The sequence below is a fragment of the Bufo bufo genome, chromosome 10 (assembly GCF_905171765.1).
Source record: "Bufo bufo chromosome 10, aBufBuf1.1, whole genome shotgun sequence".
NCBI classification, from domain to species: Eukaryota; Metazoa; Chordata; class Amphibia; order Anura; family Bufonidae; genus Bufo; species Bufo bufo.
Window position 1 is genome coordinate 97,379,681 of NC_053398.1, and position 23,187 is coordinate 97,402,867.

At 44.3% G+C, this 23,187-nt stretch overlaps 1 protein-coding gene across 3 annotated transcripts in view; it reads left to right on the plus strand.

Moving 5' to 3' along the window:
* Positions 1-23,187, plus strand: part of LOC120980140 (transmembrane protein 272-like) — a 170,120-nt gene that overhangs the window by 140,091 nt on the left and 6,842 nt on the right. For 2 of the 3 annotated variants that reach the window (XM_040409029.1, XM_040409030.1), the window contains 2 exons: positions 16,379-16,555; positions 19,143-19,297. In XM_040409029.1, the coding sequence (XP_040264963.1) occupies positions 16,379-16,555; positions 19,143-19,297 (332 nt within the window). The remainder of the gene's footprint in view (positions 1-16,378; positions 16,556-19,142; positions 19,298-23,187) is intronic. The other variant, XR_005774475.1, reaches the window with a different exon arrangement.

Here is a 23,187-nt window from a genome sequence, read left to right on the forward strand (position 1 = left end):
AGTCAACAACCAAGAGAAGACTTCACCAGAGTGAATACAGAGGGTTCATTACAAGATGTAAACCATTGGTGAGCCTCAAAAACAGGAAGGCCAGATTAGAGTTTGCCAAACAACATCTAAAAAAGCCTTCACAGTTCTGGAACAACATCCTATGGACAAATGAGACCAAGATCAACTTGTACCAGAGTGATGGGAAGAGAAGAGTATGGAGAAGGAAAGGAACTGCTCATGATCCTAAGCATACCACCTCATCAGTAAAGCATGGTGGTGGTAATGTCATGGCGTGGGCATGTATGGCTGCCAATGGAACTGGTTCTCTTGTATTTTTTGATGATGTGACTGCTGACAAAAGCAGCAGGATGAATTCTGAAGTGTTTCGGGCAATATTATCTGCTCATATTCAGCCAAATGCTTCAGAACTCATTGGATGACGCTTCACAGTGCAGATGGACAATGACCCAAAGCATACTGCAAAAGCAACCAAAGAGTTTTTTAAGGGAAAGAAGTGGAATGTTATGCAATGGCCAAGTCAATCACCTGACCTGAATCCGATTGAGCATGCATTTCACTTGCTGAAGACAAAACTGAAGGGAAAATGCCCCAAGAACAAGCAGGAACTGAAGACAGTTGCAGTAGAGGTCTGGCAGAGCATTACCAGGGATGAAACCCAGCGTCTGGTGATGTCTATGCGTTCCAGACTTCAGGCTGTAATTGACTGCAAAGGATTTGCAACCAAGTATTAAAACGTGAAACTTTGATTTATTATTATTATTCTGTCCCATTACTTTTGGTCCCTTAACAAGTGGGAGGCACATATGCAAACTGTTGTAATTCCTACATCGTTCACCTGATTTGGATGTAAATAGCCTCAAATTAAAGCTGACAGTCTGCAGTTAAAGGACACCTTGTTTGTTTCATTTCAAATCCATTGTGGTGGTGTATAGAGCCAAAAATGTTAGAATTATGTTGATGTCCCAATATTTATGGACCTGACTGTAAATCACTAAAACAGGAGGGTAGCACGGAAGCACTGAAAAACTATAAGGAAAAAATTAGAACATGTAAAAAACAAATAAAAGCGGCCAAACTAGAGACCGAGAGATTAATTGCCAAAGAGAGTAAAACTAACCCTAAAATGTTCTTCAATTATATAAATGTTAAAAAGTATAAATCTGAAGGTGTCGGCCCTTTAAAGAGTAATGAGGGGGGAGTCGCAGAGAGCGACGAAGAGAAAGCAAAGCTGTTAAATATTTTCTCTCTCCAATGTATTCACTGAGGAAAATAAACTGTCAGATGACATGCAGAATGTAAAAATAAATTCCCAATTAAAAGTGTCCTGTCTGACCCAGGAAGAAGTACATCAGCGACTTAAAAAGATTAAAATAGACAAATCGCCAGGACCGGATGGCATACACCCTCGTATCCTAAGGGAATTAAGTAATGTCATAGCCAGCAGGAAGTTGACGCGATGACGTAGGAGACGGACGTCACGCTCTCTCCTCCTCCTCTCGGGGCTCGGTTTCCTCCGCTCTCCCTGAGCGTCTCTGTGGCCTGTGGTCTCCCTCCTCCTAGACCAGGGGAACTCGATACGTAGTGCGATCCCCGCTGCTGTTCTACCTCTGCCTCTGCCTTCCAGCCTGCACCCTCCTCTCCCGCTCCACTTACCCCATGTAAGTTGTGGACCTCCAGCCTCCTCCCGAAGTGTGTACCCCGCCTGGATGTTTTACCTGGGTGCCGGCTCCGGCTCACTCTGCGCGTCCTTCCCCTGCCGCTGTGGCATTCCCTCCGCTGGATCCTTGTCTGCCCTGTGCCTGGACTGCTTGTGGGCTGCGCTGCTGCTTGGGCTGGCTCTTTTTCTTTGAGGGCTGCTTCGGCTGAGTCCAGTGTTTCCGGTATCTCTGGTCCTGTTTTCCTGAGGTGGGGTCTGCTCCGGCTGTGTCCTGGGTCTCCGGCTCCGCCTTCTTGTGGTGGGATCCTCGGCTGGCGTCCCTGAAATGGTTGGCTGGTCTGGTCTTCCTGGTGGCTTCCCTTGGCCTCTGGCTCCTCTCCTGGCATCCGTGATTTCCTGGCCCCACGTGGAAACGGGTGAGACGGTTCCTTTCTTCCCTGTGCATTGTACATAGTTGGACTCCCTCTATACAGCCAGATAAAAAAGGCTAACAAGGCAGTTAAAAGTTAACCAGCGAACTCCCAAGTTATACCTTATATGGAGCAGCACTAAGGGAAGATAAGGATCTAAGGATAAAAAAAAAAGAAAAGAAAAAAAAAAAAGGGAAAGAAAATAAGCAAGAAAAAGCTGAAGAATAAAATTAAAGGGGAGAAGGAAGGAGAAAAAGGGAAAAGAAGGGAACAGAGGAAAAAAAAAAAAAAAAGAGGAGAAAGGAGGGAGGCAGGCAAGAAAAAGAGGGATACGGAATGGCTCCAAAAACTAGCAGGCGGTCGACAGACCTCTCTACCCAGAAATCTGCTACTAAACCCTTTGAAGGGATAAAAATAGACCAATTTCTAAAGTCCCCAAGGGTTAATACCAGAGGTGGCCAAAAGGACATTACTTCTAAAAGGATTGATAATATTGAGGTGATGGAGGCAGAATCACAAAAACCCTCTGGGTACCCCCAAGGGGAAGGGGGAGCAGAGGGAGAAGACATGATTAAGGTTGATTCCACCTCGCTAAAAGAAATACTAATGGCAATGAAGCAGAATGGGGACTTAATACAAGGCACAACCCAGCTTGGGTCAATCCAAGTTGAGGTCGGACTGATCAGAGACGATCTGTCAAAAATCCGTGATAGAGTTATTAATGTGGAGAGCTCTCTGGTAATAATGCAAAACGAATCCCAAAAAATAAACACCGAGGTCTCCACCCTGAAGATTGATTTCAATCTTCTTAAAAGAAAGGTAGTGGACCTCGAAGATCGGTCACAAAGATATAACGTGAGAATAGTGGGGGTTCCAGAATGTGCGGAAGATAAGAACCCTACCCAATTTATACAGTCCTTGATCCTGGAGAATTTTGGAAGGGATTTTTTTTCAGCAATGTTCATGGTGGAAAGAGCCCATCGTGTCCCGGGGGGGGGGGGGGGGGAACCAATCCCTGGGCGACAACCACGAACACTCCTTGCTAAGATGCTCGTCTCAAGGGACAGAGATATGGTACTAAGAAGGGCAAGGGAATGCCCCCCCGTTCTATACGAGGGGAACAGACTGGCCTTCTTCCCCGACTTCTCAAAGGATATCCAGGAAAAGAGACGCTCGTTCATGGTTGTTAAAAAGAGGCTGAGAGAAAGGGACATTAAATATTCACTTATTTTCCCAGCAAAACTCCAGGTTATTTTTAAAGATACCACTCTGTTTTTCGACACTCCGGATAAAGCCGTGGATTGGCTTGAACATAATAATATGTGATTTAACTATAGACGGAGTGGCTGGGATGAATAATAATTACTAGAGTTAGTTTATAGTTTCCCTTTCCGTGCTATTCCAGTAGGGAGGTTCCGAGCAGGGGGGGGGGGGGGGGGGGAGGATGGGAGGGATGGTCACAGGTGAGAAATCTGCTGCAATTTGTGCCGGTGGATTACTAGTATGGGGGGGTGGGATGGGTTGGGCTTTGATGCGTGTTTTTTTTTTTTTTTCTTTAACTTTAGTTGACAATGTCTATCAGAATTTTAACCTGGAATGTTAGGGGTCTGGGGGACAAAATAAAGAGACAAGCGGTCTTTGACATGATGCGTATACATCTTCCAGCGATCATATGCCTGATAAAAACACACCTTACTGGGGAGACCTCGAGGATGGTCACCAGGGGATGGGCTGCGCACACGTATCACTCGACCTTTTCTAGTCACTCTAGGGGAGTGACAGTCTTTATTCATAAAACAATTGAATTTCTTTGAGAGGTGTCCTCAGTTGACCATCAGGGAAGATTTGTCTTCTTATATTGTAAGCTGGCCGGAAGGATGTGCATTCTGGCATTTGTTTATATTCCACCTCCATTCACGCCTCTTTGAAAGGATCACTCATATTCACGCCTCTTTGGTATAACACTCACCTACAGGTATTAGATGGTATAGCAAAAGATCAATTCTGAAGAATGGGATTCTTTCCCTGGCACAGGTTGTTAAAAATGGAGAAATTAAGTCGTTTGTGGAACTATCACATAGTGTAGAGAATTTGTCATGGTTTAGGTATTTTCAGCTTCGTTCTGCACTTTTTAGTTTGGATGATAAATCACTGTTAGAAATAGATAATTTCTCCCTGTTAAATGAGAGGTTCGGGAAGGCACCAGTAAGAATGAAGATTTCAAATATATATAAATTATTAATTAACTCACGGTTTTTTGAGACACAATCACCAGGGCAAAAGGCCTGGGAGAGGGATTGCCCAAATATAAAGTGTAGGGTGGGGGAGTATTTTTTTTATTTTTATTTTTATATTTTTTTAAACAATTTTTATTTCGGAAAAAATAGGCAGTATACAAATACATAGATCACAGTAAATATTCATGCACGCAGGCATGAGCAGATTAAACATTCCGTCTTGCAGGATCATATACGTGTTAGACAGCCATTCAGCATTTAATCAGTACGTGCCTTAACGAATCCCTCCCCTCCCTCCCAACTGTTTCCCAACTCACAATGCCATGACAATATCTCATATTAAGACTTCCGGGCAAAGTACCTCTTATTCGTATGTAATAGGAATATCACTCATTAACGTTTTCTCCCTCTAGGCTACCTCTAATCTACCTAATGTACCCTTCAATTTCCCTTCTAGATACCACCTAGTATGTATGAAAGGCATAACCACTTCCGATACTTCTGCTGGTGCCAATGAATGAACAATAAATCTTTTCCAAGTATGAAAAAACTGCTTTGCAGACTTCTCCTTGATACGTTCTACATCTAGCCTGTCCAGATACATGACATACTTCATCACCCCCAATGCTTCTTGAAATGTAGGAACTGTGGGATATATCCAGTGTCTGAGTATGGTCTTTACCACTGCCAAGAGGAACAAGTGTACCCCTTTAATATGAGTAGAATGGGATATTTCTCCCTTTTCATCCAGTGGTATATAATGAAAAATGCAGTGCAAAGGCGACAATTGTGGTTTTATTCCCCATACTTGCTGGATATACTCGACAGATTCCTCCCACAAAGACTTCAAGTTAGGACAATGCCAAAGCCCATGCAATAAGTTAGCCTTTTGCTGTAAACATTTAGGGCACCATCTCAAATAATGCGCAGGCGCGTCTCTATAAGATAAGTCAAAGGCATACGTAGCCTTATGAAGGATCCTAAAATGCATCTCCCTCCATGTTTCACTTGAAATCGCCTGTCTCACTTTCTCCATCCCTTCCCTCAATTTAGGAGTGACTGTATCTTCCCCTAGTTCTTCTTCCCACCTCTTATATACTTTATCTCCTAATGGGGTAGAAAGAATGTTCTGCATTCTTCTATAGAGGTCAGATAGTGAGTAGTCCTGGGCTCCCACCAGGGCCCCAAACCAGTTCAATCTCTCAGGGTCTCCCAGTTTCACTGATTGAGCCACGCAGTATGAGTGTAACTGCTTATATGACAGAAAATGGGAAGCTGGGATCTGATATTTGGACTGAACCTCAGGCCATGTTGAAAGCCCAGTACCTCCCTCATTCAATAATTGTTGCAATATAAGAATCCCTTTACTCTTCCACAATCTGAAAAGACCGGATTGCCTACCTTCCGGAAATGCTGGGAGACTCCACAATGGCATATAGGGAGTAATGTACATGGGCAGTTTATATAGTTTACGTATGCTCCGCCATGCAGCCAGAGTATCCCTCAGAACTACATACTCTTTGAACGGCTTAGGGAGATCTCGGACTCTTGTGTGTAATAAGGCTACTAGATCCCAAGGTGCAACCAATTCACTTTCCAAGGGGGTATTTGAAAAATGCGAGGTGCCTTTCAGCCAATCCCTAGCATGTCTAAATAATGAGGCCAAGTTATATCTTCTAATGGACGGCATCTGAAGTCCTCCCTCCCACTTAGTGAGGCAAAGTTTGTCATATGCTATTCTAGGCCGTTTTCCCTGCCAAAGGAACCGTACAAACGCTCTTTGGATCCTATTGACATCAGTATGTGTCAGCAGGAGGGGTATAGTCTGAATAGGATAGAGCAATCTCGCAAAACTTACCATTTTTAAGAGGTAAGCTCTCCCAAAAAGTAAAAGCGGTAGTTTAACCCATTTGTCTAACTCCGTTTCTATTTTCCTAATTAGGGGAACATAATTTAACTTATACAGCGAGGATGGGTGTCGCCCTACTTTGATACCTAAATAGGTTAGATACTGCGGTACCACTTCAACATTGCAAAGGTCACGTTCCAGCTGGACTTGAGAACCCCCTTTATCCAAGAATAATAATTGGCTCTTAGTTACGTTTATTTTATACCCAGTAGTTCCCCCAAAATATTCAAAAGTATCTAGTATCTTTTTAAGGTAAAGGTGCGGGGAGTCTATAAATAGCAATATATCGTCTGCAAAGCATACTAGTTTAAGTTCTTTCTTACCTATCTGGATCCCTTTAAAAATATCCGACTGAATCAGGTGTTGTACCAGTGGTTCCAGAGCCAAATTGAACAGGAGGGGAGATAAAGGGCAGCCCTGCCTTGTACCCCTGCCGAGCCGGAAAGAGGCCGACAAGAAGCCGGGCACACTAACCTGAGCTTGCGGGCTCTGATAGATGTTCTCAACTAATGATTTGAAAGATCCCTCTACTCCAAAAGCAGTCATGGATCTCCACAACCAGTTCCAGTTTACAGTGTCGAAAGCTTTCTCCGCATCGACAGACAACAAGGCAGGGCTCCCTCCCACACATCTAGGACCATGATGAACATAGTCCTGCGCCACCAAAACCGATCTGATGTTAGTCACTGCCACTCTGTTTTTTATAAATCCCACCTGGTGCGACCCTATAAGATATGGCATATGTTGCGCCAATCTATTAGTTGACAATTTGGTCAGTATTTTAAGGTCTTGATTAATTAAAGAGATTGGTCGGTATGAGGCGGGCTGCTCCATATCTTTGCCTAGTTTGGGGATGAGTTTGATATGTGCCATGTTCCCAGATTGCATGATACCCTGACCCCCCAGGCAACTATTGAACAACAATGTTAAAAAAGGGGTAACTTCTTCTTTGAGACCTTTATAAAAGTCTGCTCCAAATCCGTCCGGGCCCGGAGCTTTCCCACTTACAAGGGATTTAATGGTAATTTTGACCTCATCTTCCGTGATCTGAGCATTAAGATGGGCACGCATTTCCTCTGTAAGCTGCAGTAGCGAGATCTTAGATATGAGTTCCTCTGCTAATTTAGCATCATATTCTGCTTGACCGTATAAAGCAGCATAGAATTGCCCAAAGCAGTCCACTATTCCTTTTGGGTCTGTAACTCTATGTCCCGACGCATTTATTATGCTTTTAATATTGGTGTTAGGCACATAAGGCCTAGCTAGATTAGACCGCATCTTCCCTGCCTTATTTCCATATTTGAATAGATGCGACTTTTTATAGTCCCCAGTCAGTTTTGTATTTTGTTCAACATAAAAATCATAACTGTGCTTAGCCGTGACCCATTGGGTTTTATTAATATCTGTTGGATTATTTAGGAAAGCCGTATATGTACGTCTCACCTCCTCTGTTGCTGCATTCATTTTCTGAGCCAGCTTCCTCTTTTTAGCTGCGGCATATGAAATTATTCGTCCCCTAATAACTGCCTAACTGTGTCCCAGAATAGGGTATAATTATCTCGGTGCTCCCTATTAGTATCTGTAAATTCCCACCACCACCCTTTCAGTTGTAGGAGAAATTCCTCATCTGTGGCCAAATAACTGGGCATGCGCCATATATAATCTGTACCTCTGGGTATATTTTCCAATAGGGATAGGGATACTGGGGCATGATCAGATATTAGAATATCTAGTATCTCTGCTCCCTTCACCTTCCCCATCAGTCCTGGTGAGATAAGTGCATAGTCTATTCTGGACCATGACTGATGAGCAGGCGAGAAATGAGTAAACTCACGCTCTGTCGGGTTTAGGTGTCTCCATATATCTATCAGGGCAGTAGATTGCAAAAAGGAGTCAAGTGTCATTCTCTGGACAGTTGTCCCTTGTCTCTGCATATCTGTTGCCCCTACCCTCCTGCAGTCTTCCTGAGTGTTATGAACTACATTAAGGTCGCCCATCACTACCATACTACCACAACTCTCCTGCACAACCTTCAGCTCTAACTCTGAAAAAAAACTAGCTTGCATAGCATTAGGCCCATATACATTAAACAGTGTTAGCCTGCCTACATCGGTATCTAGATCAAGCTTCAGTAATCTACCTTTATCATCTCCACTTGTTGATAAAACCTCACATCTAAGCTTCTTATGGATTAATATCATCACACCTGCTCTTCTTCCGTCTGAGGGAGAGCCGTATATTTGTCCCACCCACATGCGCCGCATCCGCCAAAAATCAGCCTCCCCAGGTGCGTCTCCTGGATCAAGGCTATATCAGCCTGTAATCTCTTTAGGTGGCGTAGAACCATTATTCTTTTATGAGGGGACCTCAGCCCTCTAACATTCCAGGATACCAATTTAATCATTTGAACTGGATATATGGTATTAGTTAAATAGAAGCACCTTTGGGAGGCCGGTTCTCGGCAAACATCCCCCCATAAAGCCCGTTAGTGATATTGCAAATCAAGACATTAGATGACATAACAAACATAATCCCCCCTCCCAACGCAACCCCGGTAAACATGTAGACACTTTCTCCCCTGGAACCTTGAGAATGCTTAAACAAAACAGCAAATCTTCTATAGACTCCTCTTTTTTCGCACCGACCTGGGTTAGACTGCTGCATACCTCTAGCCCAGAGTCCATTTCTTAAAACCACTTCTTCCGTCACCGACCTCCTCCCCCCGGACAAAATGCGTACATGATATTAAACTTGCTTACTAACCTCCCCTCCGCTAAACCTAATCAGCGCATGAAAAAAAAAAACCCATACATTTCTTACTGAGTTCTTAACAAGCGTAGGTCACCATCCACAGCATCGATTTGCGGCTCCCCGCTATCTAAATGATACATAGTGCGGTTATCCCCAGTCCGGGCTGGAAGCAGGGTTTCTCCTTCTTCTCGGAGATATTCCAGGTGATGCAGTTGACCGCGTATTTCTTGCATTACCAAAGCGACCCCCTCTTGGCGAATCGGCTCCACTATTAGGCGATCTTGTGGCTAGGTCCCTTGGTAGGTTGCAGTCCTCCAGGGCATCTGCTGCATCCGAAGGTGTAAGGTAAGTGTCCACTCCACCATCTTTCCTGAATACTCTCAGTACCGCCGGATAGATCAGAGCAAACTTTACCTTCTTGTTTACTAGCTGGGTACATATTTGAGAGAAGGCTCTCCTTTTCTTGGAGACCTCCATGGAATAGTCCCCAAAAATTAGGATCTGATGGCCGCGTAATTTGAGCGGCTGCTTGAGCCTTCTATACTTGAACAGGATGGCCTCCTTATCTGCGTACTTCAGGTACTTTACTATGGTCGTTCTGGGTCTCCTCTGTGGTTCGGTCTCCACGGTATCTTGCGGCGGGCCGATTCTATGCGCCCTCTCGACCGTTGCTGGGGCCTGGAGTCCCAATGCTTGTGGTAACTCGTCTGAGCAAATCCGGGATAGCTGGTGCACTGGGATGTTCTCCGGTAAGCCGAGAATACGCAGATTACTTCTGCGGGACCTGTTTTCCAAGTCCTCAACTTTATCCCGGAGCACCTTGTTAGACTGTGTAACGTCCCTGAGCTGGGTGTGAAATCTCTCCAGCTCGTCCTCCACAATGCCCATTCTTTGCTCAAGTTCTTGCACTTGCTCCGAGTGTTGATTCACCGTGGCCTGCAGCTGCTTTAAGGAAGTTGAAATCGTTGCTTCCAGAGTGGCTTTTATATCTGGCGCCAATAATTTTGCTACCGCTATGGGCATTTCTCTGCAGGAAGATTCCAAATTGCCAGCCTGCTGAGCCCCTTCCAGCTGTGTGAATATTAGCTCCTCTGTCTCTTGCGGCTGAGAAGTTTGTGAGGACGAGCGAGTCATTATCTTCCTAGCGTCCGCCATCTTGCTCTTCTGAAGTTCAGCTAGGTCGCGTGGCGGGAGAGGCGAGCTGGCCAGCGGGGTGCCACTGCGCACTATAAACTTCTCCATCTACCTCCCTATGTGTCGGGGAGATATATAGTCGGGGTGATGAAGCCCCGGGTCTCGGCAACACCCGCTGTTAGTGTCCGGGGAGACGGAGCTCTCTCTGCTCACCTCCTTACATGTGCGCGCCGGAACCGGAAGTCTGGGGGGGAGTATTTTTACTAACCCAGATGTACTTTCCCACAACTTCAACCACGTCCTAATACAGTTCAATATTTATCATAGATTATATGTTACCCCTACTTGGCTTAACAGGTGTGGAATAAGAGATTCCTCCAACTGTCCTTGATGTGATACTGCTGGCGCGGATTACATACATATGATCTGGGCATGCCCAGAACTTGGGGCATATTGGAGTGGTATCAATAAGTTCCTTATTTATAAATTAAAAACACGGATTCCTCTTGAGCCACAATTGTTTTTATTGAATGATTTCTCGATACTAACTAGTCATAAACCCCAAAAGATTCTACTAGGGAGAATATTACTATTGGCCAGAGTCCTGATTAGTCGGAGCTGGTTTGCACGGCATGCCCCAGAAGTAAATAAATGGATAAATCTGGTTAATAAGGTGAAAAACTACGAACTGATTCTCTATAAGCAGAGGGCTGGAATTGAGAAATGGGCTAAGATATGGGACGGCTGGTAATTCTGATAGGACTGCACAACTTTAATTTATCCTAATTATTGTGGGGGGTTTTTGTGGGTTGTTTTTTTTTTGCCCCCTCTTCTCTCCTCCCTTTTCCTTATTTTCTTTAAGGGGGGTTGGGGGGGGAGGCCGGGGTGCACGCATCATATGCTGGGGGGGTAAAGGGGTTAAGGGGGGGAGAAGAGATGGGGGAAAAGATAGAAAAGGATAAGGGTTGAAAATGTATACTAATTTCTAATTGCATTTTGTGTACTGTTTTGTATAAGCAATAAAGATGTTAAATAAAATAAATAAAAAATAAAGTAATGTCATAGCCAGACCCTTATTTCTGATATTTGCGGACTCTATACTGACAGGGAATGTCCCACAGGATTGGCGCATTGCAAATGTGGTGCCAATATTCAAAAAGGGCCCAAAACCAGAGCCTGGAAACTATAGGCCGGTAAGTTTACCATCTGTTGTGGGTAAACTGTTTGAAGGTTTTCTGAGAGATGCTATCTTAGAGCATCTCAACGGAAATAAGCAAATAACGCCATATCAGCATGGCTTCGTGAGGGATCGGTCATGCCAAACTAATTTAATCAGTTTCTATGAGGAGGTAAGTTCTAGACTTGACAGCGGCGAATCAATGGATGTCGTATATCTGACTTCTCCAAAGCATTTGACACTGTACCACATAAAAGGTTAGTATATAAAATGAGAATGCTCGGACTGGGAGAAAACATCTGTATGTGGGTAAGTAACTGGCTCAATGATAGAAAACAGAGGGTGGTTATTAACGGTACACACTCAGATTGGGTCACAGTCACTAGTGGAGTACCTCAGGGGTCAGTATTGGGCCCTATTCTCTTTAATATATTTATTAATGATCTTGTAGAAGGCTTGCATAGTAAAATATCAATTTTTGCAGATGACACTAAACTGTGTAAAGTAATTTACACTGAAGAGGACAGTATACTACTACAGAGGGATCTGGATAGATTGGAGGCTTGGGCAGAGAAGTGGCAGATGAGGTTTAACACTGACAAATGTACATGGGGCATGGGAAGGAATAAGGCAAGTCACCCGTACATACTAAATGATAAAACACTCGGAAACACTGACATGGAAAAGGATCTAGGAATTTTAATAAACAGCAAACTAAGCTGCAAAAACCAGTGTCAGGCAGCTGCTGCCAAGGCCAATAAGATAATGGGTTGCATCAGAAGGGGCATAGATGCCTGTGATAAGAACATAGTCCTACCACTTTACAAATCGCTAGTCCGACCCCACATGGAGTACTGTGTACAGTTCTGGGCTCCTGTGAACAAGGCAGACATAGCAGAGCTGGAGAAGGTCCAGAGGAGGGCAACTAAAGTAATAACTGGAATGGGGCAACTACAGTACCCTGAAAGATTTTAAAATTAGGGTTATTCACTTTCGAAAAAAGACGACTGAGGGGAGATCTAATTAATATGTATAAATATATCAGGGATCAGTACAGAGATCTATCCTATCATCTATTTATCCCCAGGACTGTGACTGTGACGAGGGGACATCCTCTGCGTCTGGAGGAAAGAAGGTTTGTACACAAACATAAAAGAGGATTCTTTACGGTAAGAGCAGTGAGACTATGGAACTCTCTGCCTGAGGAGGTGGTGATGGTGAGTGCAATAAAGGAATTCAAGAGGGGCCTGGATGTATTTCTGGAGTGTAATAATATTACAGGCTATAGCTACTAGAGAGGGGTCGATGATCCAGGGAGTTATCTGATTGCCTGAATGGAGTCGGGAAGGAATTTTTTATTCCCCTAAAGTGGGGAAAATTGGCTTCTACCTCACAGGTTTGTTTTTTTGCCTTCCTCTGGATCAACTTGCAGGATAACAGGCCGAACTGGATGGACAAATGTCTTTTTTCGGCCTTATATACTATGTTACTATGTTAATAAACTCCTATTTATATAGATGCGGTTTGGTAATTTGTATTAGGCTTTTTGGTCCCCATTATAGTTAATGATGCCAGGCAGCAACGCGTTAACTTCTGGCAATGCCGGAATGCAGAGAGATCCTGCGGACTCCTCCCAGCCTAAATGCTAATACACTCATTGACAAAAAATACAGTATAACAAACGCAGACAGAAATATCAGATTGCTGAAAAACTCAGCATGCAGTTAAGTCTCAGGGAGATATGTAAAATGATTACAGGTGTGATCTGATTAGACATTGGATCTTGCCACAAGAAGGGGTAAGTGCTTGCCCCGCTGACCTATAAAAAATCATTTGGGTAATATACTTCTTGGTTATAGATTGTTGCCTGCTAGACATGACTATGACACACTCAGACATTTTGCCCAGTTGACAGACTTGGAGAGGGGGGCACATCACTGGACTAAGAGAAGCAGGATGAGTTTGCCATCATCTAGGCTGTTCTGATCTAGCTTTTAGGAGGTGTTGGGAACAGTAGTTCTTGCAAATTGTTCTTGATTTGATACAAAACATGAACAGATTAAATAGTATTATGCTTTGTATGTATTTCCAAAAGCTGCCTATAGGTGTTTAATTATACCCTGACTCAGGATGTTTTTTAGTGAGTATTGCATCAGCCACTTCAGATTTTAGCTCTGCCTGTGAAAGGGGCAGATGCTAGTTCAGCTCCAGGAGAAACATCATTTATTTCTGTTGAGAGAATAATCCCTGAAGGAAAGCTAGAGAAGACATTCACAGACTTCCAGAATCACAAGGCCATGTGTGCTAGGAAGGTATTAGCTGTTTATGACAGATATAGACTTTGCTGTGGAAGAATTAACAGTGAAATGAATGATCAGCATTTGATCAGCGGGGATCACTTCAATGGGGCTTAGACATGCCGAGGCCAGAGATACTAGTTGTGACCTCACTGGCCCTGTGGGAAACAAGAAGGCCATAGCACTACTGCCAGCGCCGCTGCCTTCTCAAACAGCTGATCGGTGGGGTTCCAGGTGTCGGACCCCCACCGATCAGATGCTGGTGATCTATCCAGAGCATAGATCATCAATAAGAAAAAGCTGCAGAACCCCTTTAACAGCACTTTTCACCCTTATACAGGTGAAACTCGAAAAATTAGAATATCGTGCAAAAGTCCATTTATTTCAGTAATGCAAATGAAAAGGAATTGCATTAATGCAGCTTAAAATTCGAATTTTGTGAAAAGGTTCAATATTCTAGGCTCAAAGTGTCACACACTAGTCAGCTAATTAATCCATACCCCCTGAGCAAAGGGTACCTCAAAATTGTGACTTTGGGGTTTCATAAGCTATAAGCCATAATCATCCAAATTATAATAAATAGAGGCTTGACATATCTCGCTTTGCATGTAAGGAGTCTATCTCATATATTAGTTTCACCTTTTTAAGTTGCATTACTGAAATAAATGAACTTTGCACGATATTAAAATTTTTCGAGTTTCACCTGTATAATGGTTTTGCTGACTGTTTGCCGATCTGCATCCTTTAGTACGGAAATTGCAGAGCTGATTGTGAGACTTTTTGCATGTGGATTGTTTGTAGTTTCTGGTACCTACCACACTTTCTGTGTGGATGATTTGTAGTCTGGGACATTTACCACATTTTTGCGAATTTTTCACATCTGTTATTATCTTGGAAAGGTTGCAAAGTGTTTACAAGGATCTCGGCAACTACTCCTCCTATTATCATCATTGTTGCTGTTTGCCCATATACAGCTATTAGGAAGAGGCTGCATTGTAGCTTGCCTTGGAAACTGTGCCTTGATATCGGTTGTACTACAACTCCCATTCTGCACTTTAGTAAAATACTTATTTTCTACACTCAGCCTTGTTACTGACTGCAGTGTCATATGCCGACAACTGCACCCTACATCTCCTGCCTTGCACCTGCACCAAACTCAACACCAAGGGCACCCCAACTATGATCAGGCATGGCATGTCAGGTTGTGCCCCAAGGGAAGAAAGGATTCACCCCCAGAGCCACTACCACTCCCATCCTCCGCTTCCGCTCCTCCTGGGCTTGCATCAATTTCTGGCATCATAAGCAGGATACAAATCCTGTGTGTCCTACCAAGCAAGTGCTGTGTGTTCTATTAGGTTGGAAGCCCTAAAAAGACTTAATTGTGCTACGAAAGTGTATTTTGAAAAGACTTATCGTGGGTGTTATTATTCACCTCAACTTGCTGTCAAGGCGTAGAATCATGCTACTTGCTGTGCACTGGCACACAACAGGTTAATCAGCCATATAGGGTTGCGACTGGGCCCCAATGCCAGGGGGGCCCAAAGGGCCTTCCTTGCCAGTGGTACTGTACTTTTCCCTTTATAAGATGCAGTGCATCTTATAAAGGGAATACTAGCGAGCGCTTCCATTATCACTAGTCTGCAGGAGGAGGGGGAGAGAAACGCTGTGAGCGCTGTACAGCACTTACCCCTCATCCTGCTCACTCTTCTCAGGGCCGGCGCTGCTGTGTCCTGGCTACCTGCAGCGTCAGGACATACAGAGCGCACTCTGACCTGACTTTGCAGGAGGTCAGGTGACTGCAGCGTGGGCCCTGAGAAGAGAAGACAGTCAGTACAAGGACAGTGGCGACAGGAGAGGTAAGTTACTTTATTATTTTACAGTCTGATCTGAGGTCTGATATGGAGGTCTAATGGGGGTCTGGAATGGTCTATGGGGGGTCTGGAGGTCTGACTGGAGGGGTCTGGAGTGGTCTAATGGGGGGGCGGGGGGTCTGGAGAGGTCTGACAGAGGGGGGTCTGGAGAGGTCTGACAGAGGGGGGTCTGGAGAGGTCTGACAGAGGGGGGTCTGGAGAGGTCTGACAGAGGGGGATCTGGAGAGGTCTGACAGGGGGGGTCTGGAGAGGTCTGACGGGGGATCTGGAGAGGTCTGACGGGGGATCTGATTGGGGTCTAGAGGTCTAATGGGGGTCTGGAGGTCTGATATGGTGGTCGGGAGGTCTAATGGGGGTCTGATATGGGGGTCTGGAGGTCTGATATGGGGGTCTGGAGGTCTGATATGGGGGTCTTATATGGGAGTCTGGAGGTCTAATGGGGGTCTTATATGAGAGTCTGGAGGTCTAATGGGGGTCTTATATGGGAGTCTGGAGGTCTAATGGGGGTCTTACATGGAGGTCTAATGGGGGTCTGATCTGAGGTTTAAAACTGGGGTCTTATATGGGGTCTGACATAGAGGTCTAAAGGGGGTTTGGTTCAATTAATTTCAGAATCTGGTCTAAGGTCTGACTAATTTTAATGATTTGTTCTAGACCTAAATAAATAATGGTGTGATTTGGGGTCTGGTTTGTTTTAAATTTCTGGGGTAGCTGGTCTGGATTCTGAATTAACTTTAATTTGCCTAGTATGAGGTTTAAATTCTAAGGGTTTGTTTTAGATTGAATGAATTAGATTATATAGCTTGTATAATATAACATTATATTTGTCTAACGTTTTACATTATCTAAATTACACTTGTACGATTTGTGGTCCATTTTCTGAAATTCATTTAAGGTTATTTTCTGTATTAATGTTCCAACAGGTGTTATGTACAAGGATAAATGTCTGCTACAACCTGTGGTTCCATTTTACTTAATGGTGGCAGGAGCGAGTTACTTAATGGTCATCCTACTGGTGTCATTGAAGTGTTTGTCCCATCAGTTATTTGCAGTACTGAAAGTGTTTCTATTAGTATTTATTCTGTGTTGGTTAATCGCTGGTAAGTACAAAATCCCTTTTATCCCCTGTTACCCTCTTCAATTTTCACTTTGTATATTTTACTATGGGTATTATGGCTGCAACATTTGAAATCCCAGTGATTCTACTAAAACAGTACTGTTCCATTCAGTAGAAAAAAAAAATATAGAAGCTCTGGTAGATACACACCTGACAAAGGCCAAAACAACCCTTTTTTTGTTTGTCCACTGGTACAATGGGAAGCTCAGGGTCTATAGGTGAAAGATTGCTGAGAACAAATGGTCTTAATGGCAGACAGAAGCCAAACAATGGTCTACGGGGTAACCAAGTACAGAGACCTATTGTTACAAACTTACCTGTCTGTGCGCCAGCGGCGAGATCTCCATCTTTGGCACGACTGCGCTGGGAGAGACACACTGCTAAACCAGGACACCCTGGTAAGGCAACAGCATCCTTAGCAACAGGATGCAATGCTCATTCTCCCCACAGCAGGCATGTGCTGGAGGAGACTAGCAGTGGGCTCACTGTCCTTGTCTGTCCCTACCTACAAGCGTTAAATTAACTGGGGAACAATCAGAACACTTACATAGTGACCTCCTTTTCATCGTTTTAGTTGCAGATCCACCAATTTCCATGCTAATCTTCTACCATCCAAGATTTACACACCACTTTTCAAACTATCTGATATACACTATGCATTAGTAGCCTAAACCATTTCCTACTTGTCCAGGCTTGCTCTTGGATTGGCCAACACTGTTCAATCCAATGGCAGCAGGAAGTGTCTTCAACTACCAAGTGCGCAGTGTGCATCAGGCAGTCTGAGAAGCAGAACAGGCAATTTGGAGGAGCATGGAAAGTGATACATTAGATCTGCAGCTAAAAAGACGAAAAGAGGGCACCATGTACAGTAAGTGCACTGTTCGTTCTCCAGTTAATGTTTTTTTTTTTTTTTCTTAATGGGGGGGGGGGGGGGTCGCTTTAGGTACCAAACGAGGCGGTGTCTTTAAGAGGTTTATGTATCACATCTTGGGACCATTATTTGCTTTACCTTATCTTTCCTCGCCTGAACTAGCAAAATCTTTAAACTTTAAAATTTCTTAGAAAAATGGGTTTCTAGATGGCAAGTGGCTGAATAATTGTCTATTAATTTACTGAGCAGCCATTTGATGGTTACCTCTACCACTGATCATAGTACTTGGCCATGGGTTTTATATAGAGTTTATATGTATTATTTTTTTTTTTATGTGATCTTCTAGGTTTCTTAACAAAGTCATGTACACACTGATAGATTAAAGAAAATTTACTAATTCTGTACACCCATAATGTTAGGCTGTCCAAACATTTACCAGATATACCACAGTGGCTCAGGCTGGATTATAAATTGGTGCTCGGATAGACACTTTTGTCTAACTTTATACAAACTACTGGTTGGCAGAATTTGCAATTATGATGCAATTTTGGAGCAAAATGTTGCATCTTAGGTCACACCCCTTTCTTGCTAACTCACTTCCCTTTTCCTTGAATCCTCGCCCCCTTTGCCAAATTGTGCCAATCTGTACCAAGTTTTGGTACATTTTATGACATGGTCTAGGTGCACTCACATTAGTAATTCTGGGTGATTGTGTATGAAATTACCATGTATGTGAAATAGAATAGGAACATTAGCCCGCATTTACTAATGTGAGTGCACCAAGATGTTGATGGAGGTTGCGTCAACATTCTGAAAAATCTAGTTTTGGAAAAATGTGCCTAGCTCACCAGGAGCGTGTCTTAGTCAAAAGGGGTGTGGCTTCTCAGGAAAGGGTGTGAGCTAAGGTGCACCATAATTGCACCAAAATTCTGGTATGAAATTATGTGGCAAATTAAGGCAACTGATAGTTGATTTAAAGTTAGACACAAGAGTTCTGCCCTGCAGTAAATTTATCCAACAAGAGCAACTGTGATAATCCTATTCAGCTACTTCACGAAACTTTACCAAAAATTACTTAGTCACGAAGCACATTTCTTTGTAATTAACGGGCGCAATGACGGGAATGATTGCGCCACCCCCAGTCCTTCAACCCCTCAGATGCTGCGTTTATCGTTGATCGCGGCATCTGAGATGCACATTGTGGCTTTCAGGGGTTAATCTGCTGAGAAAAAAAAATACTTACCACGTAGAGGCTGCCGCGCCCATCTGGATTGAAGTTCCAGCGTGAAATCTCGCACGGTGCATAATGCCATCTCGTCGCCCAGTGTGGTGACGTCATATGTCAGCACGCGCGTGATTTTGCATGCGATCTTCCATCAAGATGGCTGCGGTGGCCTCTATGTGTTCAAATAAAGGCAGTGAATTTGATTTTTCCCCCCCCCATCAAATTTTCCCTGAAATTCAGATCAAAGTCCACTTCGGATACCTCAGTTCGCTCAACACTAGTGATAACTTTGGTGCATGTCTAGACAGCCTGTCTAAGTTTGTGCGACCCATAGGATTAGTAAATCTGCTCCACTGATTATTAGTACAAAATCTATACAATGAGCAGGTAGTGAATACAGTGATTATAGAGGAATTACTATAAGTGTGCATGTCTTACTATTCAGTAACCTACCTTCCTCTATATATCTTGCAGGCAGTGTATGGATATTTCCCATTTATTTTATGTTTTCTGTCCTATGCAATAGTGTCCTCTACCAGTTTGCATTTGGTGTTCTGGTTTTCCAATATATATCTATTGTTATAATCTTTGTTACATTGGTGTTTGCCATCTACTTTACCGGACTGAAGGTGAGTTATGAACTCTCATGTTAGTAATGTGCGCTGTTGCTACCATTTCCTGTGTTATGTTCCATCTGTTGTAATCTTTATTGACTGCTGTACCCCCTTTTGTGTTGACCTTACCCCTTCTTTTATGTTTTTCCTGTTCCCTTTTTGTGTATCTTTTTCTGCCATGTCTCTTTTACACCTTTGTGTTATCTCCTCTTTTTCTTTGTTGCTTTAGCTACTGTAGCAGTCTTTTATATGTGCCTTTGTTGGCGCTTTTTACCTGCTAGCTTTATTTACTGCATTGGCCTTAATTTTTGTGCCCCATTGACTTTTTCCCCTCTAATCATTAGGGTTAATACAAAGCTGTGCTTAAAGCAACACTCGGACAAAATGTTTTATTATTTTTCCCATTTGGGTTGAGAAGGGTGAACAACCAGTTATCTGTGTTGTCTAAAATGCGTATAACACGCAAGTCACGGGAAAGGCAGCCTAACATGAAGTCAGCCATATGTGCCAAAGTACCAACAGGCAAGACTTTGCTGTCGTCATCAGGAGGATCACTCTCAATCTCCTCATCCTCTTCCTCCTCTTCTGCCCACCCACGCTGAACAGATGGAATTAAACTTCCATGGGTACTACCCTCTGTAGTGGAGGCAACCGTCTCCTGCTCGTCCTCCTCCTCTTCATCGTCCAATTCGTGCTGAGAAGACGAACTGAGGGTGGTCTGGCTATCACCCTGTGTAATGTCTTCCCCCATTTCCACCTCTTCCACATGCAAAGCGGCATCCTTAATTGTCAGCAGCGAGCGTTTGAGTAGACACAGAAGTGGGATGGTTACGCTCATAATAGTGTTATCGCCGCTCACCATCTGTGTTGATTCTTTAAAGTTTCTTCACAGAGGTCAGACATCCATGCCCACTCCTCACTTGTGAATAGCTGAAGCTGACTGGAAAGGCGACGACCATGTTGCAACTGGTATTCCACTACTGCCCTCTGCTGCTCACAAAGCCTGGCCAACATGTGGAACGTCAAGTTCCAGCGTGTGCTCACGTCGCACAACAGCCAGTGAGCTGGCAATTTCAAGCGCTGCTGCTGCGTTGACAGACCATTTGAAGCTGTCGGTGACTTGCTGAAATGTGCACACACGCGGCGCACCTTCACCAGTAGCTCAGGCAAATTGGGGTAGGTTTTGAGAAACCGCTGAACCACAAAATTGAACACGTGGGTTAGGCATGGGATGTGTCTGAGCTTGACGAGCTCCAAAGCCGCCACCAAGTTACGGCCATTATCAGACACAACCATGCCTGGTTCTAGGTTGAGTGGCGAGAGCCACAGCTCAATCTGGTCTCTTATTCCCTGCCACAGCTCTGCAGCGGTGTGCTGTTTGTCACCTAAGCATATCCGCTTCAGCACGGCCTGTTCCCAATTCCCCACTGCAGTGCTACACTGCTTCCAGCTACCAACTGATGGCTGACTGGTGCTGTACGCAGATAATTCAGAGATGGAAGTAGAGGAGGAGGAGAAGTGGGGGTTGGAGCCACTAACGTAGGTGCTGGCGGAAACCCTGATCGACATAGGGCCCGCAATCCTTGGCGTCGGTAGCACCTGTGCCATCCCAGGTTACGACTCGGTTCGGCCTCCAAAGTTCACCCAGTGTGCCATCAGGGAAATGTAGCATCCCTGGCTGAATGCACTTGTCCATGTGTCAGTGGTTAAGTGGACCTTCCCAGGAACTGCATTGGTCAGGGCACGTGTGATGTTACAGGACACATGTTGGTGTAAGGCAGGCACGGCACACCGGGAAAAATAGTGGCAGCTGGGGACTGCGTAACGAGGGACGGCCGCTGACACCAGGCTGTGGAAGGCCTCAGTGTCCACAAGCCTAAATGGCAACATTTCCAAAGCCAGTCATTTGGAAAGTTGCGCATTTTTTAGGGATGCACACACTTTAAACAGGAGATGTGGCGCGGATAATCTTACTGTCCACAGGGGACACAGTCTATGGAAAAAGTGTACTGGATGTCAATGATATTTTAGGGATGCGCACAGGTTACAAACTAGTATTCTTTTGTCTGCATTTTCCTCAAAAAAGCGCCATACTGCGGAACATCTACCCCTTGACAAGGGAGATTTCTGCAAGGGGTTGCTCCATGGAACATTCTCCTGTGTGGTGTGGCCCGCCTTCCCCCTTTTGGCACCCCACTGCCTCTTCCAGCCTGTTGCGTTGCTGCAGATCCCTCCCCTTCTGTACTGCTGTCCTCGCTCGGCTTTCCACCTTCCCAGGTTGGGTCAGTGACCTCATCGTCCACCACCTCCTCTTCCACTTCCTCACTCTGATCATCCTCTTGATTTGTTGACATAACCACAACCTCAGTGATTGACAACTGTGTCTCATCCTCTTCATCAACCTCTTGTGACAGTAATTGCGGTTGAATCATTTGCAACTGTGTCTCATCATCATCCACCTTATTAAACACTAATTGCCATTCCCCACCATCAAGTAATGGCAATGAAAAGAGGTCCTCGGAATATCCAAGTGTGGGATCACTTGTTTGGAGAGACTGTACAGTATATGGAGCAGGGTTAGATGTATAATAATGTCAGTGAATAAGTGACGGAAACAGCAGTCCCTAGTTGGGTGACTATCTCTTCATACAAAAAGATGTTCAAAAAAGCAGTTTCCCTGCGCCCAGGGCCACGGCCTCTGCGCGCACCATCAGCATCACGGCCACTTTCCCATCCCTTACTGCTCGCCTTCTTCATTTTAAATGTGATATATGCTTGAAAATATGTCACACATACATTAGCGTAGGATTTGGAAGTGTATGTGCAAAAAAATTTACAAAGGTATTTGTGGTGAGGAAATGTTATACAGGACAGGTACCACAGGTAATGTCACAGTTCGCAGTGTCTACGGAAAAAGAGCACTAGATGTGACTGATATTTTAGGGATGCACACACTTTAAACAGGAGATGTGGCGCGGATAATCTTACTGTCCACAGGGGACACAGTCTATGGAAAAAGTGTACTGGATGTCAATGATATTTTAGGGATGCGCACAACTTACGCAGGAGATGTGGCGTGAATAATTTAACTGTCTGCAGCGGCCTATCACACAGTATTTTGCGCAGGATGCGCTAAAAATATATCTTTCTGCTGTCACACACAATTGTCCTTAAAAGGACTTTTGGGTCTCTGAAAAGTTTTTTGTATAAAAATCTTCCTATTACATTTCCTACACCTTCTGTCCCTTCCTATGCACAGCTCTGCCTAACACTGAGCAATTAAGCGCAACCTGCAAACATATATTGCTGCTGTCACACACAATAGTCCTTACAAGGACTTTTGGGTCTATGAAACGTTTTTGTAGAAAAATGTAATTCAATTACACTCCCTACACGCTGTCCCTTCCTATGCTCAGCTCTCCCTGACTTAGAATGAGCCGAACACGCGTCTTTGGGTGCTATATAGCACCCGATGACGCATACCAGCCAGCCAATCACTGTAATGCCAGTAGCCAACATGGCTACTGGCATTACAGTGAGGGCAGTACTTACCTGCACGTTTATTGGCTGCTTAGCAGTCCCGAAAGTGCGGGGAGGAGACTCGAGCATATGCGCTCGAGCATATGCGCTCGAGCACATGCGGTACTCGGCCGAGTACCGCCATGTGCCGAGCATAGCAATGCTCGAGCCAAACTGGTATTCGGCCGAGCATGCTCGCTCAGCACTAAATTTGACTATAAGACTGCACTGCCACTTTTCCCCACTTTTCTGGTTTGTGGGGGTGAGTCTTATAGTTCGAAAGATTTGTGTGTGTTTCTTAATGATGCTTAACCAATTTTATTTTTTTCAGCGCATGCACTTTTGAAAGCTGTAACTTTTTTTTGTCTTTTTTTGCGTTTTTTTCA